At 42.8% G+C, this 27,780-nt stretch overlaps 1 protein-coding gene across 1 annotated transcript in view; it reads left to right on the forward strand.

The window, feature by feature from the left end:
* Positions 1-18,258, forward strand: part of epha8 (eph receptor A8) — a gene marked incomplete at its 5' end in the record, with an annotated part of 119,882 nt that extends 101,624 nt beyond the window's left edge. Inside the window, 11 exons of the mRNA XM_079510469.1 lie at positions 2,865-3,027; positions 5,971-6,067; positions 10,180-10,247; positions 10,619-10,744; positions 11,573-11,758; positions 12,124-12,185; positions 13,037-13,246; positions 15,476-15,625; positions 15,967-16,157; positions 17,080-17,238; positions 18,094-18,258. Of these exons, the coding sequence (XP_079366595.1) occupies positions 2,865-3,027; positions 5,971-6,067; positions 10,180-10,247; positions 10,619-10,744; positions 11,573-11,758; positions 12,124-12,185; positions 13,037-13,246; positions 15,476-15,625; positions 15,967-16,157; positions 17,080-17,238; positions 18,094-18,208 (1,527 nt within the window). The 3' untranslated portion in view covers positions 18,209-18,258. The remainder of the gene's footprint in view (positions 1-2,864; positions 3,028-5,970; positions 6,068-10,179; positions 10,248-10,618; positions 10,745-11,572; positions 11,759-12,123; positions 12,186-13,036; positions 13,247-15,475; positions 15,626-15,966; positions 16,158-17,079; positions 17,239-18,093) is intronic.
* Positions 18,259-27,780: the final 9,522 nt, after the last annotated feature.

The raw sequence follows: 27,780 nt of genomic DNA on the forward strand, positions 1-27,780 counted from the left end.
AGTTAAAGTGGGTGACAATATTATCACACGAAAAGATGAAATCACCTACCTAGGTTCCATCCTGGAGGCAAATCTTTCCGGTGATAAAATGGCCACCAATGTAATCAAAAAGGTCAACCAGAGAAAAAGATTCCTGACTGTACAAGATCTCTTCACTGGTCAACAAAAACACCTTGAGCACCCCAACAGGAGCCATCATACAAGGTTTCTTCGACTATGCATGCACCTCTTGGTACCACAGCACCTCAAAGGCCCTTAAAACAAGGCTCCAGACTTCCCAAAACAAACAGGCTATTACTTGGCCTCACTAATAGAACACACCACACACCTGCCCATTTGTATAGGCTGGAATGGCTTAGGGTTGACGACAGAGTACAGCATTTTGTAATGGTCCACAAGATTCGTTACACCACCAAAGATTCCCATGTACCTGTCTAAATTCCTTAATGTCAACAAAGTCCACACTAACAACACCAGAGGGAGTTCAACAAACCACGTGCAACCCAGATTCGGCTCAAACAAAGGATTAAATTAATTTCGCTCCCATGCCACTAAAATGTGGAACGCCCTACCAACAGCCATTAAGAAATGTGAATCCCTTGACTCCTTCAAAACCGCTCTGAAAGCTATGGATGGCTGCAATTAGAAACTGGCTCCCGTAAAAATAAGTCACAGTACCCCCCCTCCCACCGCACACTCCTTGTTCCAATATACTGTACATGTTTTTCCCCTTTTTTATTTCTATATATAATTCCCTGTTTTTCATACAAGTGTATAAAATGTTCTGATGAATTGAAAATGGAGAACCCTGGTGTAAACAAGTGTAGTTGCTTTTCGGTTTCGTCCTCAAAGTAGCAGTTTTTGTATTGACCTGTGCTTTTGTTTAAAATGTACCCATTCTACACACTGTGAAATAAAACTTTCAATCAATCAATAAATCAATCAATCACACAAACATCATGCACAGCCTGTATATGTACAGTATACTGCATCCTTCCGGTTACAACATATACGGCCTAGTAGTTTACAGTAGGCCTATATATAGCCTATTATCACAACACAGCCTAGTATACACGTATATACGCAATGTTAGTTTTATATGGGATAAATAATACATTTTAAGAAGGAAGCTATGGGGACTTTGGCCATGCCTGGAGTCTGGACTATAGGGTACGCCTTGAAATAAATTGAGATAGAAATCTAGATGTGCAATTCAAGTTGTAATTGGTTCAATACCACTTCCAATTAAACCATCATTGGTAAACAGTTAAGAATGAAGTTTCAAACTTTCAATACATGGATTTGGTGCTGTACACCCCAAACAAAACATTACTGTACACCCCAAACAAAACATTACTGTACACCCCAAACAAAACATTACTGTACACCCAAACAAAACATTACTGTACACCCCAAACAAAACATTACTGTACACCCCAAACAAAACATTACTGTACACCCAAAACAAAACATTACTGTACACCCCAAACAAAACATTACTGTACACCCCAAACAAAACATTACTGTACACCCCAAACAAAACATTACTGTACACCCCAAACAAAACATTACTGTGCACGCGCGCACACACACGCACACACACACACACACACACACTGTACACACACACACACACACACACACACACACACACACACACACACACGTTAATGCTTAGCATAGTTAGCTAACTCACCTGCAGAATAAAAACAAATCGACCAAGCCAATTAAGCAGTTTGTAATGGCGATGAATTAACTTCTTTCAAACAACTGTCACACACTTGTGACAGAGCAGTTTGAGTTTTCACTTCCTAACAAAACAGCCCATACTCCACTCAACTTCCATGAGGTGTAAAGTTATATTAGAAGTTGTTTTTTTCACTCTTCTACCAAGTACCAAACATAATAATAATTAAGGAGCTCATCGTGTGTTTGCAGCAGATGTGTGTTGAGGCTGGAGGGGGAGGGGGCGTGGCTACCGGAGCGCGCTTGAAGCCTGCTCAGGGGAGTGTCTACTTTCTTAGGGGTGTGTGGGTATTTGTCTGGGATTTGCTGATTGCATTCTGTACAGCACCTTGTAAATATGTGTGTCCTTGTATCTCTTATGTGGACATAAATAAATGATTAAAATGTGTGTGTGTGTGTGTGTGTGTGTGTGTGTGTGTGTGTGTGTGTGTGTGTGTGTGTGTGTGTGTATGTGTGTGTGTGTGACGTGTGTGTGTCACGTGTGTGTGTGTGTGTGTGTGTGTGTGTGTGTGTGTGTGTGTGTGACTGTTGGACCAGCGGTTAATTATACAGAACCAAAACTCTCCAAATACACATGAATCATGTGTTAATTAATGTTAATTTTGAATCATGTGACATGATTCTGTTTGTACTCGCCTGGGCCATTTGACAGAAAAGCCAGGTGGTCTAAAACTGTCGACTCCAGAATTGGATGAAAAACTAAAAAAGTAGCTAACTTTGTACTGCCTTAAGTATGACGTTGATGGACACTATTGTCTATTGTCTACCAATATTAGTAGACATTGGACAGCTGGGAAAGTGGGAATAGATAATTAATCAACTTAATTGTCATGGGTATGATAATGCATATCATCTCTGTTTCTCTGACTCAAAGGAGAATGATAAAAAAGAATAGTTAAAACAAGAAGCGAACAATAAATCCCGTCAGGGCCACCAGGGGGACTTAATGAGTAGCAGGGCATGGGGTATTCATTGCAAATTGGATTTATATATTTAGTATATTCCATCATTTGTTAAGCTTTGTTTATGTTCATATAATGGTCTTGCCCCTTTTAGATGACCGGCAATGTTAATGACAATAGCATGGATGTTGTTTGTGAACGTTCTCCTAATTCCAGGATAACGAGGAGCAGAGTTATTCCACTCTCAAGTCAAAGGGGACCAGTGCCCGGGTCTCAGGCCTGAAACCAGGCACCAAATACATCTTCCAGGTCCGAGCTAGAACCTCAGCAGGCTGCGGACGCTTCAGCCAGAATGTGGAGATCCAGACCGGAAAAGCAGGTGTGTTAGTGTGTGTGTGTGTGTGTGTGTGTGTGTGTGTGTGTGTGTGTGTGCGTGTGCGGGCGTGCGTGCGTGCATGCACTGCGTGAGTGCATGTGTGCATGTGTGTGTGTGTGAAATTCTTATTTATATCCATTTGTAAATACATTGTTTTATTTTCATTGTTTTGTTCCACTTCTGCTTTGGCAATGTAAACGTACGTTTTCTCATGCCAATAAAGCTCCTTTGAATTGAATTGAATTGAGAGAGAGAGAGAGAGAGAGAGTGAGAGAGAGAGAGAGAGAGAGAGAGAGAGAGTGTGAGTGAGAGATAGAGAAAGCGAGAGAGAGAGAGAGAGAGAGAGAGAGAGAGAGAGAGAGAGCGAGAGAGAGAGAGAGAGAGAGAGAGAGAGAGAGAGAGAGAGCGAGAGAGAGAGAGAGAGAGAGAGAAAGCGAGAGAGAGAGAGAGAGAGAGAGAGAACGAGTGATCGAGGGAGGAAGGGAGGCTGGAAGATAGTATGACCAGACCAAACCCAGACCACACAAGCCCTTGAGCCACATATTGCTCTTTAAGACAGTGGAAAAAGTCCAATAACAAAGCTGTTTGTTCTGCTAAAAGGCTTGGCACTGAGAATCCCTCCACAACAGTTTAGCATGGTGCTGGGCTGAAAGGGCTGGCAGTGGCAGCATGTCACTGAAGGCCAAATAAGGCAGCTTCAGACCATCCTTATGTTCTATCGATCTGGGCTTCGTTACAGGGTCACAGCCGGCAGCAAAACTGCTACTGATCCACTGTCTCAGTATAACACTGTGGGCAAAGCTGTGGCAATAACTATTGATGTTTGTGCATCATACAAGGACAATACGCTTTGTTTAGACGCGTATTCCATGCCTGAGGAGTGAATTTGGAGTGCAAAACTCCTTTCCAGGTCTCCTGATTTGTGTCTCAACTGAGTTTCATTGACTCATGGTCTGCCTCTTCTGGTGCTCACTGGACTGTAAACTCTCTTCCGCCAGCCTGTTTCTGGAAAATATCTCACTGTCAGACTCATAAAACAGGAGGATCCATTGCATCACAGCCAGCATACATACTGAGCAATCAATAAGTCCAGGAATATGTCCAACTCCAAACTAGCCAGAGTACCCTACTTTGTGGCATTGTTCTGTTGTTCTACAGCAAACTTTATGGTGCAGTGTCCCAAAGTTCAACAACAAGACTACACTACTGACCATAATCACACAGCAGCGATTCTTACATCATCCTGAGGCCATGTGCCATGATGCGGTTTGATCAAGTGACTGGCCTGTTTTCTTTCTAATTTATGATATATGAATAGAAACAATACTCCTCACAGCAATTTTATTTAACGAGCACATTCATAATTTCTTAAGCATGTTAAACCTCAGAGGAGCTATTCTATTTGCAACCACATCTCATTTTTATTGTTTAATGTTTGTTGCAAGGAAGCTCATAATAACCCTATTGTCTCAATAGCTGTCGGTCGTAGGCCAAAACTCTCAGGATATAGATGACATGGTCATCGAAAATTTAAACAGTTAAATATTGTGTTTTTTACCTTTTTATTTTGCGTCCCATGCATCTTTTTGGTTAGGATAATATCTGTTGGGCCTTTAGTGGCTATATAGCCCTATGACAGTCACTATTAAACTAAGAAAGGAACATAATTTGATGCGTCAGCTGTGCTTAGTTTAGTTTAGTTGCACAATCAAATTACTGCAACTCAAGTATTACAAAATGACCACCATCATGTGAATATTATGGTCTGTGATGAAAGCATACCAAATAAATTATCTCCGGCATTGAACTACCAGCAAACACATTGATTTAAAGAGCCCCAAGAGGACAGGGAGAGTAAATCAGTGAGAGCGTTAAGGGATGACACTAGGAGCTGGTCCCAGATTGCTCAGCACGGTGCAGGGGGTGTCACTGAGGCCAGATGGCTTAAGATAATCCCTCTGTTCTATTGATCTGAGCTTTCTGACAGGGTCACTCCTGGAAGCAAAACTGCTTCTGATTCCACTTTTCAAACAGCACTGGGGTTGTTGTAAGTCCTGTGTTTGTGAGTCAAACAAGGAAAATTAGGCTTCACCAAACAAATACTTTGGTTTGTATTATAGATAAAGTGGACCTTATAGACTGCGCTTCAATGTAGCTTATTGAACGGTAGCGAAAAACTAAAAGACTCTGGTAACCTGGAATGTACAATCATGTCAAGACTGTGGTGTACTCGTTTGTCTTGTTTTTTTTGTGTGTTTTTGTCAGTGTAATGTAATGTCCGTATTGTGGTATTTGTTGTTTTTATAAGCTGTGTTAAAAAAATAATGGGTGGTTCTATATGCATTGAATTGCGATCGAACAGCTGTGAAATTTCAGAGCTCAATAAAAATACATTGAAAAAAATAATAATAATACCTGAGCTGAAATCTGTATTGAATTCCACCCTTTTAGTCTCATACTGTAGATTGTGTGTGTGTGTGTGTGTGTGTGTGTGTGTGTGTGTGTGTGTGTGTGTGTGTGTGTGTGTGTGTGTGTGTGTGTGTGTGCGCGTGTGCGTGCGTGCGTGCGTGTGTGCGTGCGTGTATCTGTGCCTGCGTGCATCCGTGCCTGCGTGCACGCGTGCCCGCCGCCTACATGTTGGGAGGACAGTTTGTGTGGACATGCATGTTTGTGTGTCCAAGAGCCAATTCTGCATCTGTTTGCAGCCTGAAAGGCTTTCATCACAATGAAAGAGCATAGAATATGTTGTTGTTCAACAGCTGTTCTTTGTGTGTGTGTGTGTGTGTGTGTATGTGTGTGTGTGTGTGTGTGTGTGTGTGTATGTGCGTGCGTGCGTGCGTGCGTGCGTGCGTGCGTGCGTGCGTGCGTGCGTGCGTTGCGTTCCGTGCGTGCGTGCGTGCGTGCGTGCGTGCGTGCGTGCGTGCGTGCATGCGTGTCTGCCCACAGCTCCTCTGCGCTACAACACCATGTCCATCATATGGATCTGTATGGCTCTGGTGTCAGGCCTGGTTGCGTTCCTCGCCATCATCATCTGCAGGAAACGGCAAGGCTACACTTTACCACACTACCCCTCGCTGCTGTGTGTGGAACACTTTCTTACACTATATATATACTATATGATACTATACTATACTATACTATACTATACTATACTATACTATACTATACTATACTATACTATACTATACTATACTATACTATACTATACTATAATACTTGAACCTCTGTGTGTTGTGCTTGTGATAACCCCTTATTACATGTTCTGTTGTTATACCATATGTCCTCTCCTGCTGCTGCCTGCTAGACTGAGGATGTTACAGCTATATACTCTATGTTACAGCTATATACTCTATGTTACAGCTATATACTCTATGTTACAGCTATATACTCTAGCCTAGTATGTTGTAAGATCCTCAGTGTTACTTTAACACTGAGAGTGTGCATATAATACATATATTATATGCATATATATGTATATATACATATATAACATTGAGGGTTTTACTGTGTATAGTACAGATATGAAAGGAGCGAGTAAAGTAGAAGCATACTGTACATTTGTAATTAGAATAAGACAGACAGTATGTGGAATATGATCCTCCGTATGTGCCCTTAGTGCTTTAGCAATCAAAGAGAATCCTTTTTTTCTGTCATGTGGTGCACAAAGCTAAGCTATACTGGCTAGTTTTAGTCACCACTGCCAGTATGACGTGTGTCCATTATACAGGAAAATAGCTCGGCCTATAATCTGCATGAATTTGTGTCATTAAGGAAGATAAGTATAGCAGAGGCCTTCAAGTTAATCCATTGAGACCTGGAACGCATCCATGTCACGTTAGCGTTTAACCACATTAACCATTAACCCATTTTGGGGCAGGAACCCGTTTTGGTGTTTTAAACATTGTTATGCTTTAGCTATTGAAAAATAGCAGATCTACAAGCTCATAGCGCGCCACCGAGTGGCGCGCTATGAACTTGTAGGTCTGCTATTTTTGAAAAATCGTTAAAATGTGCCTCAAATCTTTCCGAAAATTGTCATGATTTAGAAAACTTTTTTTTTTAAATTTCGACGTCAGGCCTGAATGGGTTAATGCCATAGTGACAGCACAAACTCTTCTCCCCTCGTCGTCGTCCCCACCCCCACCCCTTTCTTCTCTGTCGTATTTAGCTAATTTCCCATCCCGCAGTTTCCACCTTGTGCAGTGGATTTAATTATGTTGATTCATGTCCGTTAGCTTGCAAACGTTCCCACTTATACAGTCAGTCTCCCGCCCCCTTCTCCCGACTGGCCCTTTTTGATTTCTACTAACTTACATCTCTGTAGCGTAACAAAATAATGAATTTTATTGCACTTAATTAATTCATGCCGAAGTTCATTTCAGCTCTGTCTGAGAGCTAAATGATAAACAGTGAGGCATGTCTCCCAGCTGCATGATGCTATGCTAGCTCATGGATTAGAGGTATCATCCTGTCACCAAAGTCAATGAGCTGAGACTCTTCTCCAGATCAACATGCCCAAAGTGTCCTCCCCTAAATCGTGGCAAATAAATCCATGAAAAAACTGCACTTAACCCTAGAACACTGTTTAAACCCAACTTTTGTCACACCATCGCTAAACCCAGGTATATTTTACCCGATGTAATATATTCCATAAAAAAGTACAGCAATACATGGCAATTCGATCGTACTTTCACAAAAGAAAAATAAATAGATATCATCAATTATAGTTACGTAAATTCCCTGTCTTATGCTTTCTCTTAATGATCATCGAAGCATTGGTGCAGAACTAGTTTTGACCGGTCGACCGGCAACAGTATGACTGGATGATATCTTTGAAAGAAGCAAATTTAAATCTTATTTTCATATAATTAGTCCTCGCTAATATTTATTATGGCTTCATTTATGTCTACTCGCTCTGTGTCTCCAAGATCTGCCTACCAATTATGAGTCTGACATCAACAGTAGGCAGGTTTGGTCAATTCAAACAAGAACAATCACTGCAGCAACTTTCCAGGAAGAGAAAGGCTGTATTTTCTGAGCTTGGAATCCCTATCGATGCTGTCAATAGCCAACCTCTGAGACACAGAGCTAGTAGACACCCTATCGGTGCTGTCAATAGCCCACCTCTGAGACACAGAGCTAGTAGAATCCCTATCGATGCTGTCAATAGCCCACCTCTGAGACACAGAGCTAGTAGAATCCCTATCGGTGCTGTCAATAGCCCACCTCTGAGACACAGAGACACAGAGCTAGTAGAATCCCTATCGATGCTGTCAATAGCCCACCTCTGAGACACAGAGCTAGTAGACAGAATCCCTATCGATGCTGTCAATAGCCCACCTCTGAGACACAGAGCTAGTAGAATCCCTATTGATGCTGTCAATAGCCCACCTCTGAGACACAGAGCTAGTAACCCTATCGATGCTGTCAATAGCCCACCTCTGAGACACAGAGCTAGTAGACAGAATCCCTATCGATGCTGTCAATAGCCCACCTCGGAGACACAGAGCTAGTAGACAGAATCCCTATCGATGCTGTCAATAGCCCACCTCGGAGACACAGAGCTAGTAGACAGAATCCCTATCGATGCTGTCAATAGCCCACCTCGGAGACACAGAGCTAGTAGACAGAAATGGTGTATAATGAGCATTAGTGAGGACCAATTATATGGTATATTTTACCCGATGTAATATATTCCATAAAAAAGCACAGCAATACATGGCAATTCGATCGTACTTTCACAAAAGAAAAATAAATAGATATCATCAATTATAGTTACGTAAATTCCCTGTCTTATGCTTTCTCTTAATGATCATTGAAGCATTGTTGCAGAACTAGTTTTGACCGGTCGACCGGCAACAGTATGACTGGATGATATCTTTGAAAGAAGCAAATTTAAATCTTATTTTCATATAATTAGTCCTCGCTAATATTTATTATGGCTTCATTTATGTCTACTCGCTCTGTGTCTCCAAGATCTGCCTACCAATTATGAGTCTGACATCAACAGTAGGCAGGTTTGGTCAAGTCAAACAAGAACAATCACTGCAGCAACCTTCCAGGAAGAGAAAGGCTGTATTTTCTGAGCTTGGAATCCCTATCGATGCTGTCAATAGCCCACCTCTGAGACACAGAGCTAGTAGACACCCTATCGATGCTGTCAATAGCCCACCTCTGAGACACAGAGCTAGTAGACAGAATCCCTATCGATGCTGTCAATAGCCCACCTCTGAGACACAGAGCTAGTAGACAGAATCCCTATCGATGCTGTCAATAGCCCACCTCTGAGACACAGAGCTAGTAGAATCCCTATCGGTGCTGTCAATAGCCCACCTCTGAGACACAGAGCTAGTAGAATCCCTATCGATGCTGTCAATAGCCCACCTCTGAGACACAGAGCTAGTAGAATCCCTATCGGTGCTGTCAATAGCCCACCTCTGAGACACAGAGCTAGTAGAATCCCTATCGGTGCTGTCAATAGCCCACCTCTGAGACACAGAGCTATAGTAGAATCCCTATCGATGCTGTCAATAGCCCACCTCTGAGACACAGAGCTAGTAGACAGAATCCCTATCGATGCTGTCAATAGCCCACCTCTGAGACACAGAGCTAGTAGAATCCCTATTGATGCTGTCAATAGCCCACCTCTGAGACACAGAGCTAGTAACCCTATCGATGCTGTCAATAGCCCACCTCTGAGACACAGAGCTAGTAACCCTATCGATGCTGTCAATAGCCCACCTCTGAGACACAGAGCTAGTAGACAGAATCCCTATCGATGCTGTCAATAGCCCACCTCGGAGACACAGAGCTAGTAGACAGAAATGGTGTATCATGAGCATTAGTGAGGACCAATTATATGAACATAATGTGGAAAATGACTGATATGCTCCCTCAAGTTTACTAACATCATTAGCTGATTAAAGTTATCATAGACTAAATTATTCTGTTTGGAATAATGAGCTGTGTTAATAGTTTACAGCAAACCACACAGTGTAGGGATGCTTTATGATATAGAATGTGTTTTCCCCCCTCGCAATTGTCCTGTATTCACCCCGCCTTGTGTGTGAATGCGCGTGTGTGTGTGTGTGTGTTCGTGTGAATATCTGTGTGCTTGTTTTTCCATGCGTTTGTGTGCATGTCTCATTAACACAGACACTGCGGCTACAGCAAAGCCTTCCAGGACTCCGATGAGGAGAAGATGCACTACCAGAATGGACACGGTATGTTTGTTCTGTGTCTCTATTATTATAACAAAATAACGTATTCCAGCTCATGTCTGTGAATAGGTTGCATTTTTAACACAGATGTTATCAAGTTCATCCTTAGAGCAAACAATTTCATCACACGCCCAGTCCCTACTCCTACGTACTTCCTATGTAATCTTCCTTTCCTCATATCTCTCTCTCTCTCTCTCTCTCTCTCTCTCTCTCTCTCTCTCCCCGACCTCCGATCCCTCATCCCGGGCTATTTCTTCTCTTTCACCAAGTTTTTTCTATTTAATGTTTTCCTCCCACACTCCACTGATAGGGGGCTCAGATGTGCCGTGTGTATTCTCCGATATGTGACCAAATGCTAATGTTGTTTATCTTAGTGTCATTCCCAGACGCGAGGTTCTATATCGACCCACACACGTACGAGGACCCCTGCCAGGCCGTCCACGAGTTTGCCAGAGAAATTGAAGCTTCCAGGATCAAAATAGAGAAAATCATTGGCTCAGGTAAAACCATGAACTGAGGCGTGTGCATGCACACACGCGCACGGGAGTGCACACATACGCTTGTGCGCGCCGCACGCACGCACGCACGCACGCACGCACGCACGCACGCACGCACGCACGCACGCACGCACGCACGCACGCACGCACGCACGCACGCACGCACGCACGCACGCACGCACGCACGCACGCACACACACACACACACACACACACACACACACACACACACACACACACACACACACACACACACACACACACACACACACACACAGTCACTGGCTGAGGTAAACTGAAATCAGTGGTTGGTGTAAAGGCAGTGAAGAGAAGGATGGGAGAGTGGAATCAGAGCATTGCATGGAGCTGTCAGTCAAATCCCCTCAGAGTCAGACAGACACAGAATGCTAACTCTGCCACTGCCGGAGCCGAGCGAAACGCTGCATACTGCTGGAAACGACTGAACAAAACAGTTGTCAAGGTGGACAAGCGATTCGAGGAGCCATCAGAAGGTCACAGATTTGATCCTTGCATTGTCTTGTCCTCGATCGAGACATCGGATCCGTGTCACTCATTGTTGAGTCGCAGCGTATGGAAACATCAGCCAAGCGATTAAATGTATAATTTGTATAAAAGCCAGGTCAAATGGAGAAGGACAAATGCAAATGGCAACACAAGCCGAAGGACAGTTAACCTGTTGACCTGTTAATCCATCAATGCTGTTGAATAGACAAGTTTTACACTGTACTTTTTCCCAATCCTTGTGTGTGTGTGCGTGTGTGCGTGCGTGCGTGCGTGCGTGCGTGCGTGCGTGCGTGCGTGCGTGTATAGGAGAGTTTGGAGAGGTGTGTTACGGACGCATGCGGCTCCCTGGCAAAAGAGACATCCCAGTGGCTCTGAAGACCCTGAAAGCAGGTTACACCGAAAAACAGAGGCGGGACTTCCTGGCCGAGGCGTCAATCATGGCCCAGTTCGACCACCCCAATGTTATTCGATTGGAGGGAGTGGTAACACAGAGTATGTACAAGCCGTAGCACATTGTTCCTTTGATTCAAGCTATTAAGTCCCATGCTCTTAGTCTGATATCATATCACACATGCATGGTTCCTTTCCGAGGTAATTAATCTTGGACGGAAGTGATGACAAAATGGAATTTGGTGAAAGCGATTTTTGCCAAATTCAATTGCGTAATCTCAATGCATGTACCACCAGTAGGCTATATTATGCTCCCTATATTAAAATTGACTACTAGCGGACCACAGCCACATATCACTATGACCCAGACATAACCTTAAACAAACCAGATATAAGCATGTCAATATGACTTAACAAAAGTGAAGTATGCCGTCTACTCTGATGTCCATCCTGGTGTGTCTCCCCAGGTAAGCCAGTGATGATCATCACAGAGTACATGGAGAATGGATCACTGGATTCCTTCCTCAGGGTGGGTATTCTTTTATATCCTTATCTTTATCCTGTTCTTTCTCGCCCTTGAGATTTCATTCTTCCATCATCTCTGCTCTCTTTTATTCTTTCTGTCCATGGCAGAACTCTGCAGCAAAACCTTTTGATTCTCTTTTAAATGGCAGTTCCTTCCCTTTCATCTCCAGTAGTGTAAAGCCGAGTGGAATAGTAAGAGAGTGGCGACACGCTTTGATCTCGTGCCTATGGGCTATAGTTCCAAACATTGGAACTATCCCATTGAGATAGTTTGAGCACTTCCGCATTCCATTGTTACAATGAGAGGCAACGCTAATGTCGTCACTCTCATACTATTCCACTCGGGTGTAAAGTAACAATTTACTTAAGTACTGTACTTACAGTAAGTACAATTTTGAGGTAGTTTTTTATTTCCAATATAATAATAATTTTACTTCTAATCCATTACATCTGTTGTACTTTTACTCCACAGCATTTCTTTGAAAACTTTAGTTACTAGTTACTTTAACCACTTCAGCCCTATATACATTTTGGCCATTTGAAAATAGCGATCTACAAGCTAACAATGCGTCGCAATGCGATACATTGTGAGCTTGTAGATCTGCTATTTTCAAAAGATTTGTATACATTTTAAACTTGTGAAATGGGACATTCTGCATAATGAGGACTTTCTACTTTTGGTACTTTAGTACTTTTACTCAAGTAATTTTGATTACCAGACTTTTACTTGTAACGGAGCAGTTCTTCATTGCATTGATACTTTCACTTAAGTATCAAATGTGAGTACTTTTTCCACCACTGTTCATCTCCCTGTTTCTCTGGCTTTGTCCTGCTCTGTCCTCCTCGACCGCACAGAGGCACGACGGTCAGTTCACCATCATCCAGCTGGTGGGCTTGCTGCGCGGCATCGCGGCCGGCATGACCTACCTCTCAGACCTGGGCTACATCCACAGGGACCTGGCGGCGCGCAACATCCTGGTCAACAGCAACCTGGTGTGTAAGGTGTCCGACTTCGGCCTGTCCCGAGTGCTGGAGGACGACCCTGACGCCGCCTACACCACCAGTGTGAGTTTAAGCATAGAGGCAAGCCCAATGCACGTTCTGCGGAACATTACACACACACACACACACACACACGCACACGCGCACACGCGCACACGCACACGCGCACACACACACACACACACACACACACACACACACACACACACACACACACACACACACACACACACACGCACACACACACACACACACACACACACACACACACACACACACACACACACACACACGTAACGCCCGGGATTCGAACTCAGGGGAGATATTAGACTGTTGAGGCCATTAGGCAGAGGCTCTGAGCCACTCTGCTACACTCACACACGTACACCAAGAGAATATAAGCTAATGCTTGAATGTATCCAAAAGATCTGGTGGTGCACTGGATGTGCACTGCGTTAAATGTCATCAATGGGATTACCCAAGCGCACGGCCCGAAGAGGCCGCGTTGTCTCCCTGTTGACTAAAATAAGTGCCATGTGGGCATCACAATCATGATCTGTTAGCTATACCTCTACTTTTAGATACTATGTTCAGAGAAAAGAATAAGGGGCTTTTGCCGGTCCTGAACAATCTAGCTGGCACTAGAGGCAGAGAACAGCAGGGTATAAATACAGGCCTGATTGCAAATGCAGGACAGCTTATACACTCAACAATCAGGGGAGATCATGTGTCAAAACTGGCAGCTAAAAGACAAGACATGATATAAACAAAAGCACATGGTGGACCAAAACAATGATGACAGGAAACAACTGGCAAGCAAGACAATATGTGGGTTTCACTATATAGAGGAAAGATTGTGGGATCATGTAAGCATTTTGGGTTTTTCTCTCCAGTCATCACTTTCATGGCAATCCAATGTAAGATATCTTGTGTCCAAGTGGACATTTTTGGCATATCAGTTGTGTTAGAGAAAATGCCATATACTGTAGCGTCACCAAAATCACGGCAAGCATGGATGCACTCAGCAGGTTTCATGGCAATCTGCTCAGATCTTGAGATCTTCTGTGAAATTTGAAATTCTGGTGTAATGGTGGCACTAAATTAAGTAAAATTGGGTAAGTAATCAGTAGGGTGCCTCCTAGCATGAAGGCGCACAGCTATTTTTTTACATGGCAATGCCAGTACCTTGTTTGGGACCAAAGTGGTGACGATGCTGGACGGAAGGATGAACAGATGGTTGAAAAAGTGTTTATGCATTTCGAATAGTGAAAGGAAGAGACAGATATGAAGGGCAGACAGAGAGCATGGGAATGGTACACAGCAAACAGTCTGGCTGGATGTCAATCGAACAGGGGACGTCACACTGAAGAAGGCCTTTTGTGCCCATCTGCGCCCCCTAAACATTCAGATGATTCAGATCCGTTGGGGGCCCGAATAAAAGGTTTATTCCATGGGGTTTGGAGACAAAATAACCCCAAATAAACTTTGATCAGTTACTGATAAAAAAAACATTAGGCACTTAATCACCTGTGACAGGTGACATTTTCAAAATAACCTTCCCAATTCAGGTAAAAACAAACCAGGGGGTGGCAAAGGAGAATAGGAATACATTTAAAGAAACCCATGGGGAAAGCTTACAGAATACCCATGAGGATTGCTTCCTCCAAGTAATTATGCCACTACTGGGGCTATTTAAATGTCTGGCATTTTACAACAAGCATGCTGTAAGTAGTTCAAATATTTGCTACCATTTGCAAATCTATTTTTTCCCAGGTCTGCAGCAACACACATACACATGCCCAAGCTTAAGCACTCACACATACAATATAGTCCAGTAGCCTATATTCAGACATAAGCTGTTGCCTGCCATTTAACCAAGTGTGGCATTTAGCCTTTTGCTTTCCAGATTAAATGCATTGCCTTCATCCAATAACATGGGGAAAGGAGGACCACACGCGTATATACTATACACATTCTGGAGGTTGGCCGACACAGCATAGATTTTGTAATGCTGGCCACTGACTTAAGCGTTTGTGGTTCAACTGCCTTGCTCAATGGTACTTAACCTTGTCCACTGTATATGGCCCAGATTTTTCCACCTGACCCAGAGATTTGAATCCTGGTCACAGGATAGTTTCACATGCTATTAGCCTGCTGTGTGCATGACCATAAAGCTTCATTCTTCAGTTCTCTGTTCAATAAAGATGCACTGAAGAAGTCCAGCTTGAAAGGGAAAGTGTGATGCCCTTCTTGTTGAACTCGACTAGATGCTGTCCTCTGTGTCTCATCTAGGGAGGGAAAATTCCCATTCGCTGGACAGCCCCAGAGGCCATTGCCTACAGAAAGTTCTCCTCTTCCAGTGACGTGTGGAGCTACGGTGTGGTCATGTGGGAAGTGATGTCATACGGAGAACGACCATACTGGAACCTCACCAACAGAGATGTGAGTACATTGGCTCCAGATTAACAAATCATTCTATTATGAGATAGGGCTATATAGGTATTGTTAGACTGCCCTTTAAAAACAAGATGAGCAGTGAAATGCTAAACAATGTATTGTCCACTTGAATTCCTGTCTATTACTTTTGCATAACATCTAAGACAGGAGATACGCTTGAAAGTAATTTCAGTTTAATTTCATTACACAAGCAATACTGTTAATGTATAGGGCAGTATGCATGCCCGCATACATCTTAGCGCAATATGTAGTTCTTTGATCAGTGGCTACATGCCATTTTGTCTAGAAATGTATTGCCTTATCCATTATTTGCACACTGTGTGTAGGTGATTAAATCGGTGGAGGAGGGCTATCGGCTGCCTGCTCCTATGGGCTGCCCGGGGCCCATGCACACTCTCATGCTGGACTGCTGGCAGAAAGATCGCAATGAGAGACCCCGCTTCTGCCAGATAGTCACCGTTCTGGACAAGTTAATCCGTAACCCAGAGAACCTAAAGTCTATGGACAAACTGTGCAGGTAGGCGGGCCAATGAACACACCATCACTTCAGATTAAATATAAACTCTGCAGGTAGGCGGGCCAATGAACACACCATCACTTCAGATTAAATATAGACGGACAGTTCTTCAAGAAACCAAATATTGGTGCATGCGATTAGTGGATTAAGCAACATGAGTCAAAGCGAAAGATCGTCTGCCAGAGAGTCAGATGATCTCATGGAAGAAGCGAGAACCGTCCTGCTGCGGAAGGGGACGGAGTAAATCCAATCTCATCCCTCCACTATCAAACATGAGCAGCGGGATAAAGTTACACACCAAAGTTTCCCCCCAAAGTTCTCTCTGGTAGACAGAAAGCGAGCGTCTGTTCATTTTCCAATAAGCTCATCTCTGACAGACACGCTGTGCGTTAAGTAAAAGCCTGGCTGTGATATTGACATTGATCTGCAGTGAATCAGGGAGCGGACTGGAGAGGACACACGGGCTGAGGCTCGACTTGTGTAAATTGCTCAGCTCAGGTCCCAGGGTCCCACAGAGTAACTGGTGCGTGCCGCGCACGCGGGGAGAGGGGGTTGTAGGAGATTGGGTCAGGCGGGAGAAGTGGGGCGGGGGTGTTGGGGGGGTACTCAGGGACAGAGTTAAAGGTGTTAAGGATTTCTCCCTTTATTAATCTACCCAAAGCAGCCATCCTGCAGCCATGGCTGCCACCCCTTCTCTATCATTTTAACTGCTATTGATTTTCTGCCTCGATCGGCTGCGAGTGCATTTCAAAGCCAACCTTTTTTCTCTGTCTTTTCTCACTTCTTGAACCCTTTCTCTTTTTTGGGCTTGTTGCCAGCTCTTTTTGTCTTCCCATTCATCTCTTTACCATTTACTCCCCCCTCCCCTTCTCTCTCTCTCTCTCTCTCTCTCTCTCTCTCTGCCTCCCTGTCTGTGCCCTAGGTTCAATAGTCCCCCTTTGATGGAGAGAGCCATGCCAGACTTCAGCAGCTGTAACTCAGTGGATGAGTGGCTGGACACCATAAAAATGGGTCGTTATAAGGACCACTTTGCTGCGGGGGGGTACCACACCCTAGGACACGTCATAAGCATCAACCAAGGGTGAGTCATGAGCACACCGGAGAATGAAAACGCTCCTCAGACAGAGTTACTGTAGCTTATGTTGAAAATAGAGAAAAATTACTCGTAATAAATTAGACTAGTCCACAATCACAGACATTGATGCGCATTGACACATTGCACAGCAAGCATGAGGCATTGAAAAAAGCATGCCGGTTTTTACATTAGGCCTACACTAAAACTGACTGACAATATTTCATCACAATTTATTTTAATGCCACACTTTTGCAAGTTGTGCCTATTGTTAATAACAAGTACAATAATACCTCCAATTTGTACTTGGGCCATATAATGTGTAATATTCCAGCCACAGTTCATGAAATACCAAGCTCTGTCTTCCATTCTGTGGAGCCTTGAAGCATATGCATTGCATTTACATGCATACTAATATCCTGATTACTGGGAATAAGGTTATGGCAATAATTAAACAGAAGAGTTTGCATGCATTAAAGTGATTAATACAATAACCACAGTTTGACTCAAAGATTGTGTTTCTCCGAAAAGTCACTCTACATTTTGTGGCTACAATAGGCAAAAAATGGCATATTAAAACAGGTCTTGCTTAGCTTGATTAAGACCATACCAGAGTTTGGAAATAAGATAAAGATGTTAATGGTGCATGTGCACTTCTGATGTGTGACTAGTAAAATCAGTGAGTTAGCACATATTGAATGATCTCTACATGTAATATTGAATGATCTCTGCATGTAATATCTGTGTGTGTGTGTGTGTGTGTGTGTGTGTGTGTGTGTGTGTGTGTGTGTGTGTGTGTGTGTGTGTGTGTGTGTGTGTGTGTGTGTGTGTGTGCGTGTGCGTGTGCGTGTGCGTGCTGTACAGGGACATCCAGAGACTAGGTGTGACTCTGATGGGTCACCAGAAGAAGATCATGACCAGTGTCCAGCTAATGAGGGTGCAGGTTCTCAACAGGAGTGTGCCGTCAGTGCACGTATAACTCATCCCCGGGCTACAGGCCCCCGGCTTTGGTGGTCTAGCTGAACTCCATGGGGGGGCAACAGTTGACGGATACTGTCAGCTTTTGATGACATGTGGAACTTTTCAGGAGGTTTTTCCTTTTTTTTTTCTCCTTCTTCAAGAGATCGAACTGAGATCTAAAAATGAAAGGATTTTACAGTGGGAACAAGTATCATGATGTGACTTCTTGGGGGGATGGTTCCAACCTTTCTGTTAGTTGGTTTTTTTCCCTATCTAATTCAACTTTCTGAGTTCCAATGTCTTGTTTGTAAATGGACAGACTGCCTTAAAATTTCCGCAAAGTGATTTTTAATTTTGTTGTATACAAGAGAAGAGATTTTATCGATATGAATTTATCAGAGTAATATGATTTATTGAAATGGATAAAAGGCACGATGTTCATGGACAGTTGCGGACGGACGGGGGGGGGGGGGGGGGGGGGGGGGCGGGTGTTTCGTCAGACCACACACACCCACACCCACACACTCCCTCTTGAAGGCCTTAACCCATTTAGACCTGAGGACGATTCTAATGTCTTCTAAGTCCTGACTGAGTTTTCAGAAAAAACAATGTTTCTATATCAGTGGTGCTCAACCTTTTTCATGTCAAGGACCCCCAGAATTATCTGTATTTGGCTGCGGATCCCCATCTGAAAATATGTTGTTCCAGGGACCCCCCAGGAGCAAAGATTTGAGTTAAAAACCTTCACTCTGAAAGAATACATATTCAAAAGATTTGCGCCACATTTTTCACGATTTTTCAAAAGTAGCAGATCTACAAGCTTGTAGCGCGGCACTCGGTGCTGCGCTACAAGCTATCTAAAATCTAAAATATCTAAAATAGCTTGTAGATCTGCTATTTTTCAATAGCTAAAGTATAGCATAATGCTTAAAACACCAAAAGCCGGGGTTCCTGTCCTGAAGGTCTTAAGAGAATGAGCGCCAGACAGGGAGAAAAGAAGGCGGTATACCAGAGAACAAATGGAGTTAAAGTGAGATAGGGCTCTCACCAAGGCATGCCTGATCGTTCTCCGCTAGCGCAGGAGACCCGCGTGTTCACCTTAGGCTATTAATATCAACAGCAGGCGGCGCGGTCTGTGCCAGCCTGACCTTGACGAATGACCCCCCGGGACAGACCCACAGCCCTCCGCCCAGTCTGAAGCTGCGTTGCGCACAAAATACTCTATTCTTAAAGGGACACTTTTTTGCAAAAAATAAATAAATGTTTATGACGTTTAGAAGATTTAGAACACTGGGGGTCTTTAGGCTATGTGTGTAATATGTGGTTTTAGATATTTTAGATTTTGACAGTGAGCCCAGTGTCTCTGATGTCATGGACACTGGGCTCATTTCCTTCCTGGACTGCAATTCCCATGAGGGCTGTCATACTGAGAACATGTAGTCCAGGAAGTAAATGAGCCCAGTGTCCATGATATCAGAGACACTGGGCTCACTGCTAAAATCTAAAATATCTAAAACCAGATATTACACACATAAAGACCCCCAGGAAAGTGTTCTTCTAAACGTCATTAACATGTATTTCCTTTGCAAAAAGGGTGAGGTTTCCCTTTAAGATAGGTATGATAAGATTCAGTCCTAGTGCATTTTATTGTACAATCACTACTACTGTCTACTACTGCTACTTCCATGCTATTCTCTTGGCATTTATGGAGTAAAACCTTCAAACTTTGGTACTTACCTTTTGGGTTGGGAGTTGACACCGATACGATTTGGTGTCCACCCCCCCCCCCCCCCCCCCCCCCCCCCCCCCCCCCCCCACCCCCCCCCCCCCCCCCCCCCCCTTCAAAGCACATAATGTAACCACACAATATTTGTGTTAAATGCTGGGAAAATAGTAAAGAACACAATATATAGAGACTGTACAATAAAGTGTTACTTCAAGATTTTTCCAGGATTAACTATTTTGCCTCAGCACGGTGATGAAAGAGCTATAAAGATATGTAAGTAGAATGTTGATATTTAAATTCCCCGAAAACCCACATATACGTATGATCAGCCCCCTCGCCGGTGCTATCAAGGAAATGTCTTTTTCTTGTGCACCTTGGTAGGATATCCATGGTTGGTTGATGTCTCTTTTTATCGGTGAAGTTCACTGAGAACCTGAATATAGATATAGTGGCATTTCACTAATGGTTCAAAAATGGTTATTTTAATTTGTTTAATTTTTATTTTATTTTATATATACGGTATATATTTGTTTTTGTTTTGTTTTGTTTTGTTTTGTTTTGTTTTGTTTTGTTTTGTTTTGTTTTGTTTTGTTTTGTTTTGTTTTGTTTTGTTTTGTTTTGTTTTGTTTTGTTTTGTTTTGTGAAATGAAATCACCAACTTGAATATAAAAAGAAAACAAGAGACAGAATTGATTTTATAAAGGCTGGGACCTGTTTTTGTTAGCGGAATTGATTTATAATGTATATGTAGTACAGTCACTGGAAGTAAGAGAAAAAACAAAAACAACTATGGCTGGTTTTCCTCACTTTTTATTATTTATTCATGATCATTCGCTTTTCAAATAATACAATTCTGAGCGATTTTACTACAATCAATCAGTCATCCTTGTTGCTAATGATAAATCATCATAAATGTGAAAACTGTCCATAAAAACACAATAAAGGAACGTTTGTCTGTGTGTGACTGCAACAGTGAGTGTGTTTCACTCTGTGTTTCCAAAGTGTATGCAGTACAAACCTGGCCAGAAGTGGGTTTAAAACATATATTTTACCATAGATTTCAGAATAAAGGTACAAATATATATTTTGTACACCCCATAGGTGAAGAAATATATTTTGAGAGAAAGTTGTGAAACTGCTATTTTGGGGGGCTGAAGTATATTTAGATTATATAGAGGCTCAGTCTGCAATTGTTTTGAACTTTTGAATGATTTGGATTATATTGACATTTAGAGAGTTTGAAAATTACATTTGTGTTGTTTGTTTGTTTGTTTTACCCATCAACATAAAGCTGTTTTATTTCAATAGCAAATATTATCAACATAAATAGTGATTTTACAGCCCCAAATTACAGTAAATACGGTTTGGAAATCATGCATCATGTCTCCACTGCTTTTATTATTTCTGATGGATGTGTATACCTGATCGATGAGGCCTTTAATCATAACAAGCATGTGTTTAGGCAATTGTTTTGTATATTTACTTTCTCTTTTATGTATTCATAAATACATAAAACATGTAGCCTATTTTGGCAGTGGGATGTTGCAGCCCAAATATGTATATTATATATGACAAAACACGGAATAATCTTATGTCAGCATGCTGTTTTCTTGCTTTCTCGTCACTATACATACTGCATGTATGCCTGATGAGATGTTGAACCCCTAGCCCTCCTGAAGGAATGTGTAGAAGTAGCCTACGTTGTATAGCAGCCATCTCACACTGCCATAACCTAATTTGTGGTGAATATGTTGCAAGCGTACAGACAGGAAAAGCTCCAGAATTCTCGTCAAGGACACGTCTCTGACAAAGAAAGTCGTCACACCCTGTACTACTGCTTGGCCAAACAGTCGCTATTTCTGTATTCAGTCTGGGATGTCTCAAAGAAAAAGAAGCAGAAACTTCTATCAAGGATCCCCGCTGAACTTCGTACAGTCATGACCTACACCTGGAGCTCTCCGGTTGGCAACTATTGACTCTGGCTATTAAATGCACGTTGCTGTTTCTTTTTTTTCTCTTCTTTTTTTTTCTTCACTAAATTGCTTTTTTTCCGTGGGAATGAGCCCTGGCCCAGCTCTGCAACATATTTTCAAGCTCATCGGCCCCGGAATGGGGACCAGGGTCTGATGAAAGCGTGTGTCTGAGTAATTGTCCTTTCCTTCACCTTAGGAGGGCTGTTTGCAGATAATCCTCTCCTTGGTGAAACGGGACCTAACACAACATCATTAATCTCATTACTAAGGCCGTGTTGCTTTGTTGCCACCAAGTCCCATGCCCAATTATCAGCCACAGCCCCATCCCCATGACAACGCACAGCCTCACCCACCGACCAGTCCCCTGATTGACTTGTCTCAGAGCAGCATGCGTTCGGTATCTGGATATCCTAGTGGCCTGTGTGTCCCCTGGATACAAACTGCTCAATCTGAGACAAAGCATAAAGCCGATCACAACCGGGTCTTTTTGGTACATGTTATCGCAACACACCAGGTCCAGTGCCACAAAAGGCTATAACAAACAATGCCGATGTATTTAAACGCCCAAGTGCTTGTTATCAAGTTTGCTTCCATCATAACATAGCAACAACAACAAAAATCATAAGACAGCCATTGAATCTGAAGTAAAACTGGACACACTTATAATAATAATAAAGTCTTTGTGAACAACCTTGGAAACAATGCAGCACAGTAGCTAAGTAAACAATCCATGGGAGTGAGGTGGGAGCCATCACAGGGGATTGGGCTTTTCATGCTGTGCTTATCCAGGCACTTCTGTACCAACTCTCTATGGTGGTTGCTTCATTAATTGATTGCCGTTTCTTTTTTCATCAACTTTTGTATCCTTTTTATTTTTCTAAATCAATATGAAATATATATATATTTGTTTTTACATTACAAAACATTGGTAGCCTACTTTTACCAAAGCAAAAACATTATCCTTTCATAGTGTGTCCTCTTTAGAATTATTTTTCTATAAATCCTAAATTTATTTTCCTATAAATACTCACCCAAATACATTTCACAGCCTTTTATTTGACAATAAGAGAAGTGTGTAAAGTCAAGTGTGTAATTGTGTCACTGTACTGTAGCTGTTATTGGGTTGAGCAGACAAGTAAATGTGCTTATTTGCAAACGGAACACAAGCTATTCAATGGCAAGCTGTTGAACGGGCCTTATATGCTAAAGCCGCCAGTTCAGCGTGAGGCCAGGCTGTCTCTGCCTCATCTTCAAAGGCTTGGTGTGAACCAGATACATTCTATTTATGTACTCTATCCATGCTCAGTAAACAACTGGATGACTCACCCAGTGAAACACCTCCTCTAGGAAAAACTGACAAATCTGGGCCATGATTTGCTAAATATGTCAAAAAGTAATAGGTGGTTTTCCCCTTTATCTGACGTCTGTGTGTCGGTGTCATGGCTGGGTCAAATCATTAGCCAATTAAAATTTCAAGTTGTATTTTCATTTTTAACTTTGATTAATCCAGAAATAATTTAACGAGGAAACTTGTTTGGAGGGGGGGGGGGGGTCTCATTCTTGTGCCCAGACAGCTGTTTTCAACATTCAGTTCTGACATTAAGCCAGATTCAAGTCTCCTCAGCAGAAAAGTTTTGACAATGGGTTGCATATAAAATTTGATGGGAGGTTTTTTATGTGGGCAACTTCCATCAGGCAACAGGCAGTGCAGAGCTCTCAGAGCATGGCCAATGCATCTCACAAATATGTTTTCTATGCACCATTTTGCACACACGCTATTATATTATGCATATGTAGGCTATTCATTCAAGTTAATAGCAGTGTTGAGTAAATAGGATTTATATTATTCATGAGGTACATACAGCCTAAATAAGTTCAAATGAAATAACAATACATAAAGTTGAGAACAGACACAAGCCCTTGGTTCCCAAACACTGGGCCGGGACCCATTTGTGGGTCGTGGACACATTTTTATGGGTCCCTTTATTTTTTTTGTTTCCTACATTTGGTTTTTCATTATTATTATTTAAAAACATAAGAAAAATAAACTCAATTACCTTTTTACAGTAATTTCATGAAGAAATAAAAAAATATATCTAAGAAATTCCATAAAATACAGTGTGGGTTCCAGGCAAACATCTAATTTGCATCCATGATGGAGATGGAGACTTGGCCTTTTTCTTGCAGTAAAAAGGCCTCACTATGAATACTATAAATACCTGAAAGCTGTAATCAGTGCACGTTCCCACAGGATGCCAACATTAAACATACCAGAAAATGTCCACCATTTCAAGCGAGTGTGAACAGGGTTTATATAAGGTCCCCATCAGTCCATCACTATAGTGAAAATGATGTGTACCGCTAATCTGATTCATCTCTTACACAGCACACTCTTTCAGGCTGGGGTGGTGAACCGTCATCATATCCCCTGTTCACACTATTGGCCTAGTGGCCTATAATAAAGCTGAGGTTGTCTGTCTGTCTGTATCTGTCTGTGCGTCTTTTTATGCACGCCCACACTCCACATTGGATTGAGATAACGATTTGTATTGCGACGGATGTTATTATGATTTGGGGGAAGTCACGGGCAGGTCAAAATTAGCGGTGTGATCCAGGGAAGTTCATTGCCAGGTCAAACCTTAGCCCACACCCCATACGTTTAGTTTAGTTTAGTTTATTTATTAGCACCTTGTTAAAAATATAGAAACAATACATAAAGGAAACAAATTACTGTGTGAGGATCGGAGGAAAGGAAGAAGCTTATTTGGAATGCTTTCCTTACAAGAGTTAATTAAATTACAGATTCAAAGTTCAATTAGAACAACAGAAAAGAAAGAGATATAATGTATGCATAAAATAAGGTAATGATTTGAAGTTTCTCTACACAGTAATCTGCAGTGATGCTCTAGAGTAGACAAATCAGCCGAACAGCATAGCCCTAGCTACAGGCCGCACTCGTCTATATGGGGCAATGATGGCCACAGGTCTTTCAATGCAGGGAGGGATGGCCACAGTCACCCACAGTGTCCTGCCAAGTGTGGGAAATATAGTTATAGTTATTGATGGATATCTCTCCTGGGGAAGTTTACAGAGCCTTTATTTTTAGATCCTGCTTTCTTCAGGACTTTCTTCAGCACCCCACAAAGGTGCTGCTGAAGAGGCCCTTAATTCCCATCACACAGTGCTGAAGGTGCAGGTCTATCGATGGGAAGAGCTTTCTGTGGAGGTAATTCTTCTCGATATTGATACTGCCATAACAGCGTACACTCATGGACACCATATGATAAGCCGTGTGGCAACCACGGTGATCAATAAATGCTCCTCATGTGACCAGGCGTGTGAACTTTGATGACATTACACCACATTAAGGCCTCCATCCATGGTCGTCCCAACCATGAGGTCCTCCCATAATGTATCTAGAGAGAGAGCGGCCCCACCCCACCTATTCATTTCAATGAAGTTGCTCACCCAGCACATGAAGCACCCGGACATATCCCCTTCTTGGGCACCGAGCAGCAAACGCAACAGGGCTTCAAACAGTAGACGCACGAGCACGAGCAGTGTTTTAAATGTGGAAGTCTTCTCTTGCCATCCCAGGTTTGATCACCGATGGCAGCTTCACTGTTCTACCACTGTTCTGTGAGCTTGGGGCCTCCTGACTGTCAAAGTGCACAGCAATACTGACACATTGGGATTGAGCTGTGCATGTTTTGGTGCAGTCTCCGACTCCATGTACAAAATAAACAAAACTGTGTTGCTTCCAAGTCACTTCTTTTCTTTATGGAATACCAACATTTGTCTGAACTACCTGGACCATAAAATCTGTTTGACACAGACAACATATTCAGAGGCAATGCTTTCTTTTGTGTGCTTGGCTGAGATATTCCACCTTTTGTTTGTTTCTTTATTGTCACTTACAAGTGAATTTAAAAATGACATTCAGTGAAAATGTGAAGGAGAATGCATAAAAACCCTCCAGAGGCTTGAAAAGTGGCACACACATATAATTAATGTTTATGTGCAAATTACTGGATCCAGACGGGCTCTATAGACCAGATCTAAGCACTGAATTGAATTCTAAGCGGAAACCATGGCAGGCGTTCTGCTGTGGAAAGCCTCTATCAACAACAACTCTATAGCTTCATTGTATAATCTAACAACTTAAGTAGTATCTAAACAATATCTTGTATCTAAACAGTATCTTACCAAGGTAAGTAAGTCCCCATTGTCCACAAGTTTCGCCTTACAAATCGTGCAGGTTATTGAAGTGTAGAGGGTGCGGGTTTTTGTTGCTGACTCCTACGGGCTACAGGGTGGCGCCTGTCAGTGGGGCATGTTGAACTGGAGGGGTAGGACAGAGACGTTATGTCCTCCCGGTTGGTGCTCCTCACTGACAGGTGAGCCAATTAGGGTACAATAGCAGAAATGTGTGGGAATTAATTGTCATAACGATTCAATTGGGGATAAATATTGGCTACTCTAAATGAAAAAACAAAAGTACAGTTTGTGTGCGTGCGTGTGTGTGTGTGTGTGTGTTTGTGCGTGCGTGCATGCGTGCGTGGGTGCGTGCGTGCGTGTGTTGTGTGTGTGTGTGTGTGTGTGTGTGTGTGTGTGTGTGTGTGTGTGTGTGGGTGTGTGTGTGTGTGTGTGTGGTGTGTGGTGTGTGTGTGTGTGTGTGTGTGTGTGTGTGTGTGTGTGTGTGTGTGTGTGTGTGTGTGTGTGTGTGTGTGTGCGCACGCACATACGTATGTGTGTGTGTGGTAGAACAGAATCAGTGGAGTGCGACACCACATTGAGCTTGGTGGTGTCAGTGTTGCTGTGAGGCTCCCTGACCATCTCCTGTGTGTCCATCTGTCCCCCTGCACCCTCCAGCTAAGGCAGCTCATCACTTAATCACACTACTGGGCTGTTTCCACTATATTAATAAGTGGACCATTAACATATATGGAAATTCTGCAGAGAAACAAGATGTTACCTCTCCCCTGATGCCCGCCATATGCACCCGGCACTGTGTGCAAGTGCCTGTCTTTGTATGTGTGTAGGAGAGAGAGAGAGTGTTGGAACAAAGAAAAAGTAGATAGCGTAAACGTTCCTTTTTGGTGTGTGCCAATAAAGAAATGGAAATGTGAGTACTTTGTCCGCCGTTTGTTTAATTTGATGTGCTACCTTTTTGGATTTTTTAAAATTCCTATTTTTTGAAAAAGTAGATAGAGTCTGTGCTTTACAATAGCCTAAAGTATATGTTCGAAGTCTTTGCATGTTTGCATGTGTGTGATACTAGACAGAAGTATATTTTGTATAGTATATTTTGGATGCGTGTCACACGTGCACAGTGTGCAAACTGTGCATGCACACTCATCAGAGATTGACTCTTGTGTGTGCAGGCACAAAATTTGGCGCCATGTTTTTGTATGTGTGCCCGCTGTGTGCACCCAGATTCTATCTTCAGAGGGAATTGCTGCCTTTGATGTTCTCCGATGCGGGCGAGTCTGATGCCCCTATTAACTTGCACTGGGGGCTGATGCAAGCTATGCTAGCTCTAGCCCAAAAACCACCTATGTTAAGTGGGGCTGGCTGGTGTAAGATAGAACTCAGCGCCATTCCAGTGCACCCTGCGGATGTCAGCACAAAGAGACAAAACCCACACTTTGTTTAGGAAGATAAGGTGCTGGAAATTAACATGGAGATAATGACTGTGATAAAGTTGTCTTCCTGCCTCACAGCCAAAGGGCAGTGCTGAATCAGAGAGATGAGCCTGGTTAGAGGTGAGGAAATAAGGAAAAACGTCGTGCGAAAGAGGAGAACACGGACAAGAGATAACAGGCTAGAAGTGAGGAAGTGAAGACGAGGACAACTAGGGTAGAGGGTAGATGAGGAGGAAGGGGGGGTGAA

Source organism: Electrona antarctica (assembly GCF_951216825.1).
Source record: "Electrona antarctica genome assembly, chromosome: 9".
NCBI lineage: Eukaryota > Metazoa > Chordata > Actinopteri > Myctophiformes > Myctophidae > Electrona > Electrona antarctica.